The sequence below is a fragment of the Phocoena phocoena genome, chromosome 1, assembly GCF_963924675.1.
Source record: "Phocoena phocoena chromosome 1, mPhoPho1.1, whole genome shotgun sequence".
NCBI classification, from domain to species: domain Eukaryota; kingdom Metazoa; phylum Chordata; class Mammalia; order Artiodactyla; family Phocoenidae; genus Phocoena; species Phocoena phocoena.
Window position 1 is genome coordinate 73,917,277 of NC_089219.1, and position 18,927 is coordinate 73,936,203.

The window sequence follows — 18,927 nt, forward strand, 5'->3', positions numbered from 1 at the left end:
GAACGTATAAGATTTTTAGAAATTTCATGTAATGTATGAAACATTTATATTAACATATTTCCATACAAATAACCCAAAGAAAGTTTAGTATTAGTTGTTTCTATTTCTTTGGTTGTTTTATTTTTATACTGCAGGTTATTATTAGTCAACAATTTTATACACATCAGTGTATACATATCAATCCCAATCGCCCAATTCAGCATACCACCATCCCCACCCCACTGCGGTTTTCGCCCCTTGGTGTCCATACATTTGTTCTCTACATCTGTGTCTCAACTTCTGCCTTACAAACCGGTTCATCTGTACCATTTTTCTAGGTTCCACATACATGCGTTAATATACGATGTTTGTTTTTCTCTTTCTGACGTACTTCACTCTGTATGACAGTCTTTAGATGCATCCACATCTCAAAAAAAGACTCTATTTCATTCCTTTTATGGCTGAGCAATATTCCATTGTATATATGTACTACATCTTCTTTATCCATTCGTCTGTTGATGGGCATTTAGGTTGCTTCCATGACCTGGCTATTGTAAATAGTGCTGCAATAACACTGGGGTGCATGTGTCTTTTTGAATCATGGTTTTCTCTGGGTATATGCCCAGTAGTGGGATTGCTGGATCATATGGTAATTCTATTTTTAGGTTTTTAAGAAACCTCCATACTGTTCCCATAGTGGCTGTATCAATTTACATTCCCACCAACAGTGCAAGAGGGTTCCCTTTGCTCCACACCCTCTCCAGCATTTGTTGTTTGTAGATTTTCTGGTGATGCCCATTCTAACTGGTGTGAGGTGATACCTTATCGTAGTTTTGATTTGCATTTCTCTAATAATTAGTGATGTTGACCAGCTTTTCATGTGCTTCTTGGCCATCTGTATGTCTTCTTTGCAGAAACGTCTATTTAGGTCTTCTGCCCTTTTTTGGATTGGGTTGTTTGTTTCTTTAATATTAAGCTGCATGAGCTGTTTATATGTTTTGGAGATTAACCCTTTGTTGCTTCGTTTGCAAATATTTTCTCCCATTCTGAGGGTTGTCTTTTCATCTTGTTTATGGTTTCCTTTGCTGTGCAAAAGCTTTGAAGTTTCATTAGGTCCCATTTGTTTATTTTTGGTTTTATTTCCATTACTCTAGGAGGTGGATCAAAACAGATCTTGCTGTGATTTATGTCAAAGAGTGTTCTTCCAATGTTTTCCTCTAAGGGTTTTATCGTGTCTGGTCTTACATTTAGGTCTCTAATCCATTTTGAGTTTATTTTTGTGTATGGTGTTAGGGAGTGTTCTAATTACATTCTTTTACATGTAGCTGTCCAGTTTTCCCAGCACCACTTATTGAAGAGACTGTCTTTTCTCCATTGTATATCTTTGCCTCCTTTGTCATAGATTAGTTGACCACAGGTGCGTGGGTTTATCTCTGGGCTTTCTATCTTGTTCCATTGATCTATGTTTCTGTTTTTGTGCCAGTACCATATTGTCTCGATTACTATAACTTTGTAGTATAGCCTGAAGTCAGGGAGTCTGATTCCTCCAGCTCTGTTTTTTTCCTTCAAGACTGCTTTTGCTATTCGGGGTCTCTTGTGTCTCCATACAATTTTTAAGATGCTTTGTTCTAGTTCCGTAAAAAATGTCATTGGTAATTTGATAGGGATTGCATTGAATCTGTAGATTGCTTTGGGTAGTATAGTCATTTTCACAATATTGATTCTTCCAATCCAAGAACATGGTATATCTCTGCATCTGTTGGTATCATCTTTAATTTCTTTCATCAGTGTCTTATAGTTTTGTGCATACAGGTCTTTTGTCTCCCTAGGGAGGTTTATTCCTAGGTATTTTATTCTTTTTGTTGCAGTGGTAAATGGGAGTGTTTCCATAATTTCTCTTTCAGATTTTTCATCATTAGTGTATAGGAATACAAGAGATTTCTGTGCATTAATTTTGTACCCTGCAACTTTACCAAATTCATTGATTAGCTCTAGTAGCTTTCTGGTGGCATCTTTAGGATTCTCTATGTATAGTATCATGTCATCTGCAAACAGTGACAGTTTTACTTTTTCTTTTCCAATTTGGATTTCTTTTATTTCTTTTTCTTCTCTGATTGCCGTGGCTAGGACTTCCAAAACTATGTTGAATAATAGTGGTGAGAGTGGACATCCTTGTCTTGTTCCTGATCTTAGAGGAAATGCTTTCAGTGTTTCACCATTGAGAACAATGTTTGCTGTGGGTTTGTCATATATGGCCTTTATTATGTTGAGGTAGGTTCCCTCTATGCCTACCTTCTGGAGAGTTTTTATCATAAATGGGTGCTGAATTTTGTCAAAAGCTTTTTCTGCATCTATTGAGATGATCATATGGTTTTTATTCTTCAATTTGTTAATATGGTGTATCACATTGACTGATTTGCATATATTGAAGAATCCTCACATCCCTGGGATAAATCTCACTTGATCGTGGTGCATGATCCTTTTAATGTGTCATTGGATTCTGTTTGCTAGTATTTTGTTGAGGATTTTTGCATCTAAATTCATCAGTGATATTGGTCTGTAATTTTCTTTTTTTGTAGTATCTTTGGTTTTGGTACCAGAGTGATGATGGCCTCAAAGAATGAGTTCGGGAGTGTTCCTTCCTCCGCAATTTTTTGGAAGAGTTTGAGAAGGATGGGTTTTAGCTCTTCTCTAAATGTTTGGTAGAATTAACCTGTGAAGCCATCTGGACCTGGACTTTTGTTTGTTGTAAGATTTTTAATCACAGTTTCAATTTCATTACTTGTGATTGGTCTGTTCATATTTTCTGTTTCTTCCTGGTTCAGCCTTGGAAGGTTATACCTTTCTAAGAATTTGTCCATTTTATTGGCATAGAGTTGCTTGTAGTAGTCTCTTAGGATGCTTTGTATTTCTGTGGTGTCTGTTGTAACTTCTCCTTTTTCATTTCTAATTTTATTGATTTGAGTCCTCTCCTTCTTTTTCTTCATGAGTCTGGCTAATGGTTTATCACTTTTGTTTATCTTCTCAAAGAACCTGACTTTAGTTTTATTGATCTTTGCTATTGTTTTCTTTGTTCTTATTTCATTTATTTCTGCTCTGGTCTTTATAATCTCTTTCCTTCTGCTAACTTTGGGTTTTGTTTGTTCTTCTTTCTCTAGTTCCTTTAGGTTTAAGGTTAGATTGTTTACTTGAGATTTTTCTTATTTCTTAAGGTAGGCTTGTATAGCTATAAATTTCACTCTTAGAACTGCTTTTGCTGCATCCCATAGGTTTTGGATCATTGTGTTTTCATTGTCATTTGTCTCTAGGTATTTTTTGATTTCCTATTTGATTTCTTACGTGATCTCTTGGTTATTTAGTAACGTATTGTTTAGCCTCCATGTGTTTGTGTTTTTTACTGTTTTTTCTCTGTAATTCATTTTTAGTATCATATGTTGTGGTCAGAAAAGATGCTTGATATGATTTCAATTTTCTTAAATTTACTGAGGCTTGATTTGTGATCCAAGATATGATCCTAAATGTTATTTGAACGCTTCTAATAGCAGACAACTCACTACCTCATTAAGCAGTTCAGTTAAACTTCTAACAAATTTTTTCATAATGAGCCAAAGCTTACCACATAATAAGATTTCAAACATTTGACATTCATGATTATGTATGCTTCAACCAAACTAATAATATTCTATTGATCCAGCAATCCCAGTTCTGGGTATATATTTAAAGAAGTTGAAATCAGGATTTGACTGATCCTGTTGAACCAGGATTCAACAGATACCCTGCGGGTATATGATCTAAAGATACCCACATTCCCATGTTCACTGCAGCATTATGCACAACAGCCAAGACATTGAAACAACCTAAATGTTCTGCAATGGATGAATGGATAAAAAATGTGGTATATATAAGATGGAATATTATTCAGCCTTAAAAAAGAAGGAAATCCTGTTAATGCTGTTCAATGGGAAAGTTAACTCTCACTTAACTGCTTCTCTTTTCTTCTCTGTTTACCCAGGCAGCATGATACAGTGGAAAGACCTTTGGACAGAAACGTCGGAAATGCATTTTTGAGGTTTTTTAACTCCCTGAGTGACCTTTGCACTTTAGTTTTTTCTTGTGAGGTGAGGAAAACAGTCCAGAAGGTTTCCTAAGGTATTCTCCAATTCGACCCCATAGTCTGTATTATACCAACAATGCAATTTAAGCATATTTACTGTAGGTTCAAATAATATGGGGAGAAGGAGAAGCTGAGTTCAGGAGAAGAGGAAAAGATATTTAAAAAGAAGAAAACTAAATGGGTTTGAAGAATGGAATCAAGAAATTCACAATACAAAATACTAAAATTAAAAGACAATTCTACTTACAAATGATTGTTCTATGCCAAATATGGTGAAAAAAATTCCAGAAGATGGAGGAAACACTTTACCTGATATTTAGTAGCTTCAGTGCATTTAGCAGCACTCCCCTTTTTACATCATAGTCTATTTTCTGATCAGTTCCAAAGCTTGGAGCTCGATTGATCTGAAATTTACAAAGAAAACAATAAGTAAACAAACGTTGGTAGGTCAGTCAATATGCAGTACAAATTTGTTAATTTAATGTGGGATCCCCAACCAGCAAAAGGACTCTATAATAAATCTCAAAGCACTATATGGTAGATGGCCCAGTCACCATTGCCACTCCTCCCTTCCCCAACACCTCAAGTCAAGGAGTTGCAAGGAATTGACTGTCATCACTGCCCCTTCCCCCTGCTGCCTTAGCTTCAGATTTTCAGTCAGCATATCTGCCCTCTCCCTCCTCTCCACTCTCTCCAATCTATTACTCCATGAACTCTAGGTCTTAACTTTAGGAAGTTAAAGTGACTCATCCAAACAAAAAGGTTGGAGGACCAGTAATAACAATAACAATAATAAAAATGGAACAAAAAATAATAGGGATATTACCAATATAGTAATAATTATATTCATGTATGTATTTCCCATATTGAAATTATCAGTGCCCTCTTTTCACTGCTTTCAGATCTTCTGGATGAATATGTCTATTGTTGCCTGAAAAATAAATTGTATTTCTTTCTTCCTGGGTCAGACAATAATTCATCAATTTTCATTTCATTTCATTGAAATTACTCAGAGGATACCATTAAAGGTAGCTGCAAACTAACCTCTATGAGCTTTTCTAACTGTTTAAGGAGTCATGGGAATAACTGAGCCATTTGTGGTTGTTCTTCTTTCCCACATCATTTCTAGGATTTCACTAAAAAGAAAAATAAGAAGTAACTACATATACTCTGAAATCTAGTATACAATATATTATCACTTCAAGAGCTGGAGTGTTTGTTTTTGTCTTTGTTGTTTTGGGTTTTATTGTTGTTGTTGTTATGAAAATGTAATTGGGATAGCAGATGTTTAAGAAAATTACTTACTCAATTAACTCAGTTGGTGAGAACACTGCTGAGTTCAAAACTACAGCTTTGCTTCATGACCACCAACTAACTCCACAGGCTATCTCAAAAAACATACATGCTACTCCTCATAGAGGAGGGTCATGTTATACAAAACCATCACCACAAAAGACAAGATAACTGACAACACACATCTTACAACTGGCAGCTGAAGGAAATGCCACATTACACTTAAGAAATCATCCAGGAATACAAACGCCTCTAATTGTAAATGTGGCACAAGATCACTGCAGAAAAATTAGAAACAGAAGCCAAACAAACAACAGAAAGATCACCTGCAATTCCACTACCTTGTGTCTTGTTAACCATTTGATAAATGGTGCTCCAGATATTTGCTATGTATACATTTTATAATATTCATTTGCCTTCCAATATATCTCTATACTAAATATACTACTTTATAATCCAAGGTTTTCTCTTAATAATGTATTGTGAAAATCTTTCATGTCATCATTTTGATAGTTACCTGGTATTCCTTGTATAGAATTATGGCAAACTATTTTTTTCAATAGAGAAATGCCTTACTATATTATGCCTTTGCTGATTTCTGATATAGAAGGTGATGAACATATTCTTGTCTGTGTGATGTGGTCTCAAGGGGAAGAGAATAGCTTGGTAATTGCAAGAACATCCATTTATTCCAGGTAAATTTGAAAAAGGAAGTTTATTAATCTACTACTTCAAAGTTCCAAGTATTTCCTCTTACAAGTGCAGAGAAAGGGTAAAGTAATATTTTTATATGACAAAAGCTTCAACCATTCAATACTGATTCAAATCTCTGGAATTTGCAAAACAAAGATAGTTCTGCTACTACATGTAACAGGATTATTAAAAAAAAATTTTTTTTGAACTGATGATTAAGTGGTTTACTGAAATGTAATCTATCTTTATAGAATTCCTCAGTGCTTCATTTTAAAACTGCAGTCTAGAATTCTGCCAAGCATATCCCTCCTCCAGGATGGTAGACAGTCTTGGTACAACATAATCTCAGACCCTCTCTCTTTTCTATTTCAGATTCTTCACTCTACTCTCATGCAAGAGAAATTGGTCTATCAAGAAATGTACCTACACATCAAATAAACTAATACGTGGAAAGGAAGAAAAACTTAATTCAATTAACATTTTGGATGTTTTCTTTAAGTTTTATGAGAAAGGTAAAGAAAAGAATAAAAGAAAAATCACAAGTGGCTGACAGAAGAAACGCTGAAAATTAGGGTTCCATCCAGCCCAAGTTCTATTCTATAACGTGGACGGCTTCTTTTGGTTCTCATTTCCTAACCCAACTGTAAAACAAACAAAACCCACAAGTGTTAGAGTCTTAAAGCTCAGCAGCTTGTAAATGCGTGCAAAAAGGAAAATTATTAGAAAGCAAATTAAATTAATAAATACTATTTATTAACCAACCAAATCACAGTTTTATTATCAAGATAAGCACAATCATTTCATGCACACATAAAAGTTTCCATAATAGATTCTGTGCTCCTAAATTAGTGCTGTTTCCTCCAACTAGTAACTTCTCCCAGCCCCAGCCCCTACCCCACTTTCTACCACCTTAAATACTCCTCAGGTGTTCCCTCTTCTGCAAAGACATTTTTTTAACTCTCAAATATACACATGTACACAGAGAGATTAATCACTCTGTTTGTGCTGGCTCCTTATTCCCTACTTATACTTGTAAATACTAGCATAAACACATATCTGAGTCCCCACTAGACCAGGACAACCTCATTTTTCTTCTATCTCCACCATCTGGCCCAATGATTTGTTGAAATTAATTCAAGGATACTTAAAATATTAGCATTATTTTATACTCCACTCAATTTCCATGTTTTTCCCTAAAAATGTTTTCTATGATTGAAAATTTCTGCAATTTGCCACTACGAATCATTGCCTGCAATTATTCCAGTTAACTAAAAGTTAACATGTTCAGAGGCACTCTCTACCTAATTCCACTTGATGGCGCCAAAAGGTTTTTACCAATGTATATTAGAAGTACTATGATTGCAGCCAGGAGAAAATACAAAGGAAGATCTAAATAAGATTCTTTAAACTGTTTTGATATAATAAATGTTCATTACCCACAGCTGTTGGTTATTGCGGAGTTTTTAAATGGTTATGATTGATCTGAAAATGATGAAAGAATGAATAGAAAATGAAAAGAAGTTATTGTGAAGTTTTTTAATGGTTCTTATTGATCTGGAAATGATGGAGAAAATAAAGTATAAAGAAACATGAATGTCACCAATAGTATTTCTGAGCCTTTAAAAAATATAGAACCATTTAGTCAGTTCTGATCTACCAAGCTAATGGTAAGCTCCAGTTAGGCAAGTGCTTTTAAAAACAGGTAAATAAAATATCTATAAAATCATTATTCCTTGCTATCCTTTCAGTTCTACTTCATGCATACTGCCTTCACTTCTTTCCCACTCCATCAAGGCTAAAAGACAAGCAACAGGGGCAGAAAAAAAAAATACAGGTAAAAACAGGAAAGGAAAGTAAGAAGAGGAAAACAGCAAAAATAAAGGAAGAAAATGTTAGGCCTTAGGTGAAGGGCCATAGTCCAGAGTCAAGTGCTTTCATATCCAAGGAATGGAGGAAGCAAAATAATAAGCAAAATTCTTCACATTTATCATATTTCTAGGATCCAGGCAGGAGCAAAATTTGAATACCTGACAGAACTGTATTTGATTGGAAATATAATACACATTATTTGCTCATAGTAGATTCAACACACACACAAATGAAACCAGTAGCCCTCAAACTGGAAAAGTGTTCTTTCCTAAAAATATATTTTGAGTGTCTTGATCTCACCTATCACTCATTCAATTTGCTTTTGCAAACCTTGATATTACAGATGTAACTTCTAAGTCATTAACAAAAAAAGAGATAACCAGCTTAAAATGACAGGTAGTTGTTGATGATATCTTCTATAGTAATATTTTCCTTAAAATGTAACTAATCTAGTAAACACTGTTTAGGTAGGTGTTATTTTCTTGACAAAGTTTCCTAAATGCAATATTCTGTGGCCATGTGATCTATGACCATGGAGCTCGATGATCAGAGCCACATACTCTATGATCAGGGAGCTTAGGGGAATTGCTGGATGTGGTACTGTGTGACTTCTAAGGTTTCTTCTGTATACAATATAAATACAAACATGACTGAAAAGGTACAAAAATCTTACACATTATTTTTATTTTGCCTTTATATTATTCTATATTTTCCAAATGATCTTTTATAATGGAAGAAAAATAACGACGACTCTGACCAAACCAGGGTCTGGCAGCAAGCCCAAAGGCACAGTTCACAGGCTAGACATGAGGGGAGCCCCAGGCACGTAATATGGCCTTAAAGGAGAATTCATGTCACCTGGGGTGTCAAGTATTAACTACTGATTAATGAACTAATTGGAGCCTCTCTCCTCTTAGAGAGTTTGAAGGGGAGACACACTGAAGGCAGGGAGCTACAGTCCTGCAGCCTAGTCACCCACGGAGAGGAAAGACAACAACCAGAAGTCATGAAGTGGTAGAGCTGTGAGGCTGAGAAAATAGTGGAGAGAGTAGACAACAAATCAGTAAAAGCAGATCCATGCGTATATGCAAAATGCCTAACCTAGAAATTCACCCAGTGCTAATTTGGGAAAAGTAAGATTAAATACACTGACCCACTATCGGAACTGTTCTATTCCCCGAATGCTCATTCTCTTCCTCCCACATACTCTATTCAGGCTTCTTTCTGCTTAGTTAATGAAACAACTGTGCCAAGTACACATGTAAGAAACATTTGTTTTAGTACACAAGAAGAGGGATCACAGGGGCCCTGAACCAAGATGGCAGAGTAGAAGGACGTGCTCTCACTCCCTCTTGCGAGAACACCAGAATCACAACCAGCTGCTGGACAATCATCAACAGGAAGACACTGGAACTCACCAAAAAAGATACCCCACATCCAAAGACAAAGGAGAAGCCGCAATGAGATGGCAGAAGGAGCGCAATCACAGCAAAATCAAATCCCATAACTGCTGGTGGGTGACTCACAGACTGGAGAACACTTATACCACAGAAGTCCACCCACTGGAGTGAAGGTTCTGACCCCACGTCACGCTGCCCAACCTGCAGATCCACCAATGGGAGGAGGAATTCCTAGAGAATCAGACTTTGAAGGCTAGCAGGATTTGATTGCAGGACTTCAACAGGACTGGGGGAAACAGAGACTCCACTCTTGGAGGGCACACACAAAGTAGTGTGCACATCGGGACCCAGGAGAAGGAGCAGTGACCCCAGGGGAGACTGAACCAGACCTACCTGCTAGTGTTGGAGGGTCTCCTGCAGAGGTGGGTGATGGCTGTGGCTCACTGTGGGGACAAGGACACTGGCAGCAGAAGGTTGGGAAGTACTTCTTGGCATGAGCCCTCCCAGAGTCTGCCATTAGTCCCACCAAAGAGCCCAGGTAGGCTGCAGTGTTGGGTTGCCTCAGGCCAAACAACCAACAGGGAGGGAACCCAGCCCCACCCATCAGCAGTCAGGGAGATTAAAGTTTTGCTGAGCTCTGCCCACCAGAGCAACAGTCAGCTCTACCCACCACCAGTCTCTCCCATCAGAAAACTTGCACAAGCCTCTTACATAGCCTCATCAACCAGAGGGCAGACAGCAAAAGCAAGAAGAACTACAATCCTGCAGCCTGTGGAACAAAAACTACATTCACAGAAAGACAGACAAGATGAAAAGGCAGAGGGCTATGTCCCAGATGAAGGAACAAGACAAAACCCCAGAAAAAGAACTAAATAAAGTGGAGATAGGCAACATTCCAGAAAAAGAATTCAGAATAATGAGAGTGAAGATGATCCAGGACCTCGGAAAAAGAATGGAGGCAAAGATCGAGAAGAGGCAAGAAGTGTTCAACAAAGATCTAGAAGAATTAAAGAACAAACAAACAAAGATGAACAATACAATAACTTTAGTGAAAAATACACTAGAAGGAATCAATAGCAGAATAACTGAGGCAGAAGAATGGATAAGTGACCTGGAAGACAGAATGGAGGAATTCACTGCTGCGGAACAGAATAAAGAAAAAAAAATGAAAAGAAATGAAGACAGCCTAAGAGACCTCTGGGACAACATTAAACACAACAACATTGACATTGTAGGGGTCCCAGAAGGAGAAGAGAGAGAGAAAGGACCAGAGAAAATATTTGAAGAGATTATAGTCGAAAACTTCCCTAACAAGAGAAAGGAAATAGCCACCCAAGTCCAGGAAGCACAGAGAATCCCATAAAGGATAAATCCAAGGAGAAACATGCCGAGACACATAAAATAAATTGGCCAAAATTAAAAACAAAGAAAAATTATTGAAAGCAGCAAGGGAGAAACAACAAATAACATACAAAGGAACGCCCATAAGGTTAACAGCTGATTTCTAAGCAGAAACTCTACAAGCCAGAAGGGATTAGCATGATATACTTAAAGTGCTGAAAGGGAAAAACCTACAACCAAGATTAGTCTACCCAGCAAGGATCTCATTCGGATTCGATGGAGAAATCAAAAGCTTTACAGACAAGCAAAAGCTAAGACAATTCAAAACCACCAAACCAGCTCTACAACAAATGCTAAAGAAACTTCTCTAAGTGGGAAACACAAGAGAAGAGAAGGACCTACAAAAACAAACCCAAAACAATTAAGAAAATGGTCACAGGAACATACATATCGATAATTACCTTAAACATGAATGGATTAAATGCTCCAACCAAAAGACACAGGCTCACTGAATGGTTACAAAAACAAGACCCATATATATGCTGTCTACAAGAGACCCACTTCACACCTAGGGACACATACAGACTGAAAGTGATGGGATGGAAAAAGATACTCCATGCAAATGGAAATCAAAAGAAAGCTAGAGTAGCAACAATCATATCAGATAAAATAGACTTTAAAATAAAGAATGTTACAAGAGACAAGGAAGGACATTACATAATGATCAAGGGACCAATCCAAGAAGAAGATATAAGAATTATAACTATATATGCACCCAACATAGGAGCACCTCAATACATAAGGCAGCTGCTAACAGCTATAAAAGAGGAAATCGACCGTAACACAGTAATAGTGGGGAACTTGAACACCTCACTTACACCAATGGACAGATCATCCAAAATGAAAGTAAATAAGAAAACACAAGCTATAAATGACACAATAGACCAGATAGATTTAATTGATATTTATAGGACATTCCATCTAACAACAGGAGATTACACTTTCTTCTCAAGTGTGCACGGACCACTCTCCACGATAGATCACATCTTGGGTCACAAATCAAGCCTCGGTAAATTTAAGAAAATTGAAATCATATCAAGCATCTTTTCTGACCACAATGCTATGAGATTAGAAATCAATTACAGGGAAAAAAACCGTAAAAAACACAAACACATGGAGGCTAAACAATGTGTTACTAAATAACCAATAGATCACATAAGAAATCAAATAGGAAATCAAAAAATACCTACAGACAAATGACAATGAAACACGATGATCCAAAACCTAGAACTGCAAAAGCAGTTCTAGTGGGAAGTTTATAACAAGCCTACCTCAAGAAACAAGAAAAATTTCAAATAAACAATTTAACCTTACAGGTAAAGATAAAAGAGAAAGAAAAACAAACAAAACCCATGGTTAGCAGAAGGAAAGAACTCATCAAGATGAGAGCAATAATGAATGAAACAGAAACCAAGAAAACAAAGCAAAGATCAGTAAAATTAAAAGCTGGTTCTTTGAGAAGATAAACAAAATTGATAAACCATTAGCCAGACTCATCAAGAAAAGAAGGGAGAGGACTCAAATCAATAAAACCAGAAATGAAAAAGGAGAAGTTACAACAGACACCACAGAAATACAAAGCATCCTAAGAGACTACTACAAGCAACTCTTTGCCAATAAAATGGACAACCTGGAAGAAACGGACAAATTCTTAGAAAGGCATAACCTTCCAAGACTGAACGAGGAAGAAATGGAAAATATGAACAGACCAATCACAAGTAATGAAATTGAAACTGTGATTAAATATCTTCCAACAAACAAAAGTCCAGGATCAGATGGCTTCACAGGTTAATTCTATCAAACATTTAGAGAAGAGCAAACACCCATCCTTCTCAAACTCTTTCAAAAAATTGCAGTGTAAGGAACAGTCCCAAACTCATTCTATTAGGCCACCATCACCCTGATACCAAAACCAGACAAAGATACTACAAAAAAAGAAAATTACAGACCAATATCACTGATGAATATAGATACAAAAATCCTCAACAAAATACTAGCAACGAGAATCCAACAACACATTAAAAGGATCATACAACATGATCCAGTGGGATTTACCCCAGGGATGCAAGGATTCTTCAATATATGCAAATCAATCAACGTGATACACCATATTAACAAATTGAAGAATAAAAACCATATGATCCTCTCAATAGATGCAGAAAAAGCTTTTGACAAAATTCAACACCCATTTATGATAAAAATCTCCAGAAGCTGGGCACAGAGGGAACCTACCTCAACATAATAAAGGCCATATATGACAAACCCACAGCAAACATCGTTCTCAATGGTGAAACACTGAAAGCATTTCCCCTAAGATCAGGAAAAAGACAAGGATGTCCACTCTCACCACTATTATTCAACATAGTTTTGGAAGTCCTAGCCATGGCAATCAAAGAAGAAAAAGAAATAAAAAGGAATCCAAATTGGAAAAGAAGAAGTAAAACTGTCACTGTTTGCAGATGACATGATACTATCCATAGAGAATCCTAAAGATGCCACCAGAAAACTACTACAGCTGATCAATGAATTTGGTAAAGTTGCAGGATACAAAATTAATGGACAGAAATCTCTTGCATTCCTATACACTAATGATAAAAAATCTGAAAGAGAAATTACGGAAACACTCCCATTTACCAATGCAACAAAAACAATAAAATACCTAGGAATAAACCTCCCTAGGGAGACAAAAGACCTGTATGCACAAAACTATAAGACACTGATGAAAGAAATTAAAGATGATACCAACAGATGGAGAGATATGCCATGTTCTTGGATTGGAAGAATCAATATTGTGAAAATGACTATACTACCCAAAGCAATCTACAGATTCAATGAAATCCCTATCAAATTACCAATGGCATTTTTTACAGAACTAGAACAAAAAATCTTAAAATTTGTAGGGAGACACAAAAGACCCCGAATAGCCAAAGCATTCTTGAGGGAAAAAAACAGAGCTGGAGGAACCAGACTCCCTGACTTCAGACTCTACTACAAAGCTATAGTAATCAAGACAATATGGTACTGGCACAAAAACAGAAACATAGATCAATGGAACAAGACAGAAAGCCCACACACCTATGGTCAACTAATCTATGAAGAAGGAGGCAAGGATATACAATGGAGAAAATACAGTCACTTCAATAAATGGTGCTGGGAAAACTGGACAGCTACATGTAAAAGAATGAAATTAGAACACTCCCTAACACCATACACAAAAATAAACTCAAAATGGATTAAAGACCTAAATGTAAGACCCGACACTATAAAACTCTTAGAGGAAAACATAGGCAGAACACTCTATGACATAAATCACAGCAATATCCTTTTTGACCCACCTCCCAAAGAAATGGAAATGAAACCAAAAATAAACAAATGGGACCTAATGAAACTTCAAAGCTTTTGCACAGCAAAGGAAACCATAAACAAGACACAAAAACACAGCCTTCAGAATGGGAGAAAATATCTGCAAACAAATCAATGGACAAAGGATTAATCTCCAAAATATATAAACAGCTCATGCAGCTCAGTATTAATAAAACAAACAACCCAATCCAAAAATGGCAGAAGACCTAAATAGACATTTCTACAAAGAAGACATACAGATGGCCAAGAGGCACATGAAAAGCTGCTCAACATCACTAATTATTAGAGAAATGCAAATCAAAACTACAATGAGGTATCACCCCATACCAGTTAGAATGGGCATCATCAGAAAATCTACGAACAACAAAGGCTGGAGAGGGTGTGGAGAAAACGGAACCCTCTTGCACTGTTGGTGGGAATGTAAATTGATACGGCCACTATGGAGAACAGTATGGAGGTTCCTTAAAAAACTAAAAATAGAATTACCATATGATCCAGCATTCCCACGACTGGGCATATACCCAGAGAAAACCATAATTCAAAAAGACACATGCACCCAATGTTCATTGCAGCACTATTTACAATAGCCAGGTCATGGAAGCAACCTAAATGCCCATTGACAGATGAATGGATAAAGAAGATGTGGTACATATATACAATGGAATATTACTCAGCCATAAAAAGGAATGAAATTGGGTCATTTGTTGAGATGTGGATGGATCTAGAGACTGTCATACAGAGTGAAGTAAGTCAGAAAGAGAAAAACAAATATTGTATATTAACACATATATGTGGAAACTAGAAAAGTGGTACAGATTAACTGGTTTGCAGGGCAGAAATTGAGACACAGATATAGAAAACAAACATATGGACACCAAGGGGGGAAAGCCACAGGGGGGCGGGCGTGGTGGTGTGCTGAATTGGGCGATTGGGATTGACATGTATACACTGATGTCTATAAAATGGATGACTAATAAGAACCTGCTATATAAAAAAATAAAATAAAATTCAAAAGAAAAAAAAAAAAAGAAGAGGGATCAGTTCTCTTTCTTCTTAAAGAAATGCCTTACCTCTAGAAGCCATGGCTTTAGTTTTCTATCCAACAAAATATCAAATCCCAGGACTTCGAAGCAGACACTTTCACTTCCTGGAGGTTGACCAGGTCTGCACATTCGATATGCATGCAGGACATGAGGTTCTGCTACAATCAGAGTCTTTACCACCAATTCCTGTAAAGATTGTCATTTTTAAAAAAAGATGAAAAGCCTTATTTCTTTGTATCTCATTTACATACATGGAAATCAGGCCTGGACTTACAAACTAGCATCCTGGCCAGGTTCACAAAGGTCTGTGGCATCTAACCCCTGCCACTGCTCTGACTTCATCTCACCCAACTCTCCCCCTGCCCACTGTGCTCCAGCCATGCTCCTCTTCTCTAGGCCTCTCATACTAGCTGATCCCTCTTCCTGAAACACTCTTCCCCCAATATTCCCATGTCTGGCCCCTTGATACTCAGAGTCCTTCCCTGACCCCTGAGTCAAAAGTAGGCACCCATACATCATTCATTACTGTGTCACTACACAGCATAGGATCAGCTGATCTTTTTCTTTTTTGTTGTTAAAACAGAGTCCTTGTCTGTATTATTTACAACCCCATTCCCAGAGCTTAACAATAGTGCCTGGCATTTAGTAAATGCTCAAGATCACCTGTGAACAAATAAAAATTTATGAATGCGGCTTGTATTTGTTAAATAAGTAAGGTAGGATCACATGCTTGCCTTCTCAGAAACCATACAGAAGGCGAGGGGATGGGAGGGAAGACAATTCCAAGGAGAGTAAACTATTTCACAAACAACATTATAGAACCTCCACTTAGACAAAGCCTGAAAGGTCAAGAGGACAGAATCTAGGAGAGCTGGGTTTCTCTGTGCAGTGATGATTCTGTTGTTCATAAGGTTTATCTGAAATCAGAGTACTGCCAATTAACAAACTAGCTGTCAAGATTTTCTGTGAGAACACATAATACTACTAGGGTGAGTTACTAATGCTAATAAAAGAAAAAGTTGGTTTACCGAAGTTTGAGAACAAGCTATGGATTGTGGAAAAGCTGTCTCGCTGGTTTTTGCTTAGAATATACTGTCTTTTTAACTCCCATTCTACAGGTACAGGCAATATAGCATGGCAGTTAAGAAAATGGCTCCAAAGTTGACTTTCTGGCTTTATCCCAGGCTTTGCTACTTGTTAGATGTGCATCCTCAGTCATGTTGCTTAAACTTTGTCTCATTTTTCTAAAATGTAAACTGGCAATAGCAATAATACCTGCTGCAAAAGACTGATGGAAGGACAAAATGAGACTCCATGTATAACTCTTAGCATAGTGCCTAGAACAGAGTAAACCGTCAAGAGGGGTTAGCAACTTAACTACTATTGTTATATTTATTCTATTATCCTTCTGGAATTCCACCTCATATATCTGGTCAGACACAAACATTCAGCTGCCTGGTGGGAGCAGTATTTATTATGAGAGAAAGAAATGGAAGATGAAGTTAACCTCGCTGTTACCAAGAATCCCAACCCAGAACGTATGTGGGGATATCAGAGATGCCACAAGAGGCTGTTCTTAGAAAATTCTATTCAAAATAACAAATGCGTGGTAGCACCACAGTATATGAGGATAAAAAAGAAAAGTTCACGTTATATAAATCTTGAGATATTACTGAAATCACCTGAGTAGGAAAAAGAGGTTAAAACCTTGACTAGTAAGTGTCTATGTGAAACAAGACAGGTGGGGAGATGGGGGGGCAGAGTGAGGGGGAATGAGTATTTAGACTCTGGATTACAAATCTGTGTTTTTACTACATAAAAACAGCATACTTTTAGGAATCCAGAGGCAAGACTGCAGGTATATGTGAAATCAGTAATGATACAACCAAATACAAATTCCACTAATCAAATCAAATTCCACTAATGCTTTTGAGAATATACAACATTGCTTTGAAAGACGATTTTGTAGATTTGTACCCAAAGTATATAAAAAGCATTCATTAAGGATGATCTTATGAGTGATTAAAGTCATTTTTAACCTCCATGGCCTGCTTTTCTATTGATTTCTTATTTATTCTTGACCAGCACAAAAGCACATATATCTGTTCTTCATAGAAGGTATTGCTGAATGTTAGTTTTCATATGCAGACAGCTACTTTTTAGAGAAATTACCATCAATAAAGTAGTCACCGAAAAAAAGTTCTAAGTTAAATTCATGAAATTAGTAAACTATTAAGATAAAAATTGATTGCACAATTGCTTTCTTCATCTCCTCTTATTCGCTTTTTATACTATCCTATCGATTCACCTTCAACAGACATCTGTAAGTACATGCAATTCTTAACAAGAAAAAGTACTACTTATCTATTAAGGTCCATGACAAATTTCAATTCTTAAAAGAATTACATAAGTGCAGATAGCTTGACAAGATAATTGTAAGAAGGTACTTGGAAAAGTTAATGTTATTAATTATTTATTAATTGGTTACTTATAGATTTATTAATATACATTTTAACAAATGTAGGCAAGAATGATGCAAAATTTACCCATTTATAGAAATGATCATGCAGTGTATCAGAGCTTAATAGGCCGGCAATTGCTATGTTCAGGTAATATCTGAAAATTATATTTTAAGCTCTGAGGAGTTAATTTCCATACTCTTATTAGTATTAGACTTAGTTGTATACCTTGTCCTAATTCAATTATGTGGGGAAAGTACCACTTAAAACCAATGTCTGTAAAGCTAATGATATCCATTTTTCTCTCTGACTGATTCTCTCCGTACATTCCTCACCAAGGCAACCCAACAGATTGCACCTTTTCACAAAGACTTTCCTGAACAATCAAACTCAAAAGAAGTGAAGAATCTGGTAAAGAAAAAGAATACCAGAGGGCATCTAAAACTTTCTTGGTCTCACTGAGCTAGTCACCAAATGACCCATTCATTAAATCATCCAGGTATCACCAAGTAGATCTTCCATCATTGAGCTACTGTATCAAAATTGCAGATTTTACCACTTTGATGTTTCTGACCCACATGATAGTAAACTATCATTATTAGAATATTTTTTGGAATTTCCAAAAAACTGGCCTTGTTAAAGTAAATAGATAAATAAACGGCACTGTTGGAATCAAATTTCTTATTTGGATGTATCAATATTTAGTCTCTCAGGAAGACATAAAAGAAAGTTAACAAGTTGGTGAGAATCTGACCAAATCCAAATGACAAACTTTAAAATTTGATGGAACCCCTAAATTTTTAAAAATTTTGAATTTGTTGCCAACATTTATAAATCAGGAGACTTAGGGCATCTATTGACAAATTAGAGAATGAGGCACACTGGGCCCAAAATACCACATGGCACCAATAGGCTGGTGCTGAGTGATATCTATCCCCTTTAGACGGCTTACGCTCCTCAAATGACCACCGTTCTCAGCCTGCCCTATTTTCTTCTATCCAGACTATTTAACTCCTTTTTACTTGTCTGACACCTAAGTATCTTCCGGTTTACATTCTGTGATCAGAAAATAAGATTTTTAAAAAGATTTAAACTAACAAAACACTAAGAAAAGGAATAAATATAATGATGCTGATTTTTTCTCTGATTTTCTCAAGAGAACCAAGTTCAACCAACAATGAACTTTCACATCCATTTTCCACGATATTTTTATTTAAATATATATTACTTATCCCAGAAGTCAAATTGTATAGCCCTAATCATGTTAAGTATTTTCAACATACTCTTCTTAACTATGAATACCATTTTAATAT

The 18,927-nt window shown here is 36.5% G+C and overlaps 1 protein-coding gene across 1 annotated transcript in view; it reads right to left on the minus strand.

Annotated features, from left to right (window-relative positions):
* The window catches only part of TTLL7 (tubulin tyrosine ligase like 7), a 93,224-nt gene that overhangs the window by 55,874 nt on the left and 18,423 nt on the right, over positions 1–18,927 (minus strand). The window contains exons 8-9 of the mRNA XM_065881409.1: positions 15,183–15,341; positions 4,403–4,497 (exon numbers count right to left, since the gene is read on the minus strand). Coding sequence (XP_065737481.1) covers positions 4,403–4,497; positions 15,183–15,341 — 254 coding nt within the window. The remainder of the gene's footprint in view (positions 1–4,402; positions 4,498–15,182; positions 15,342–18,927) is intronic.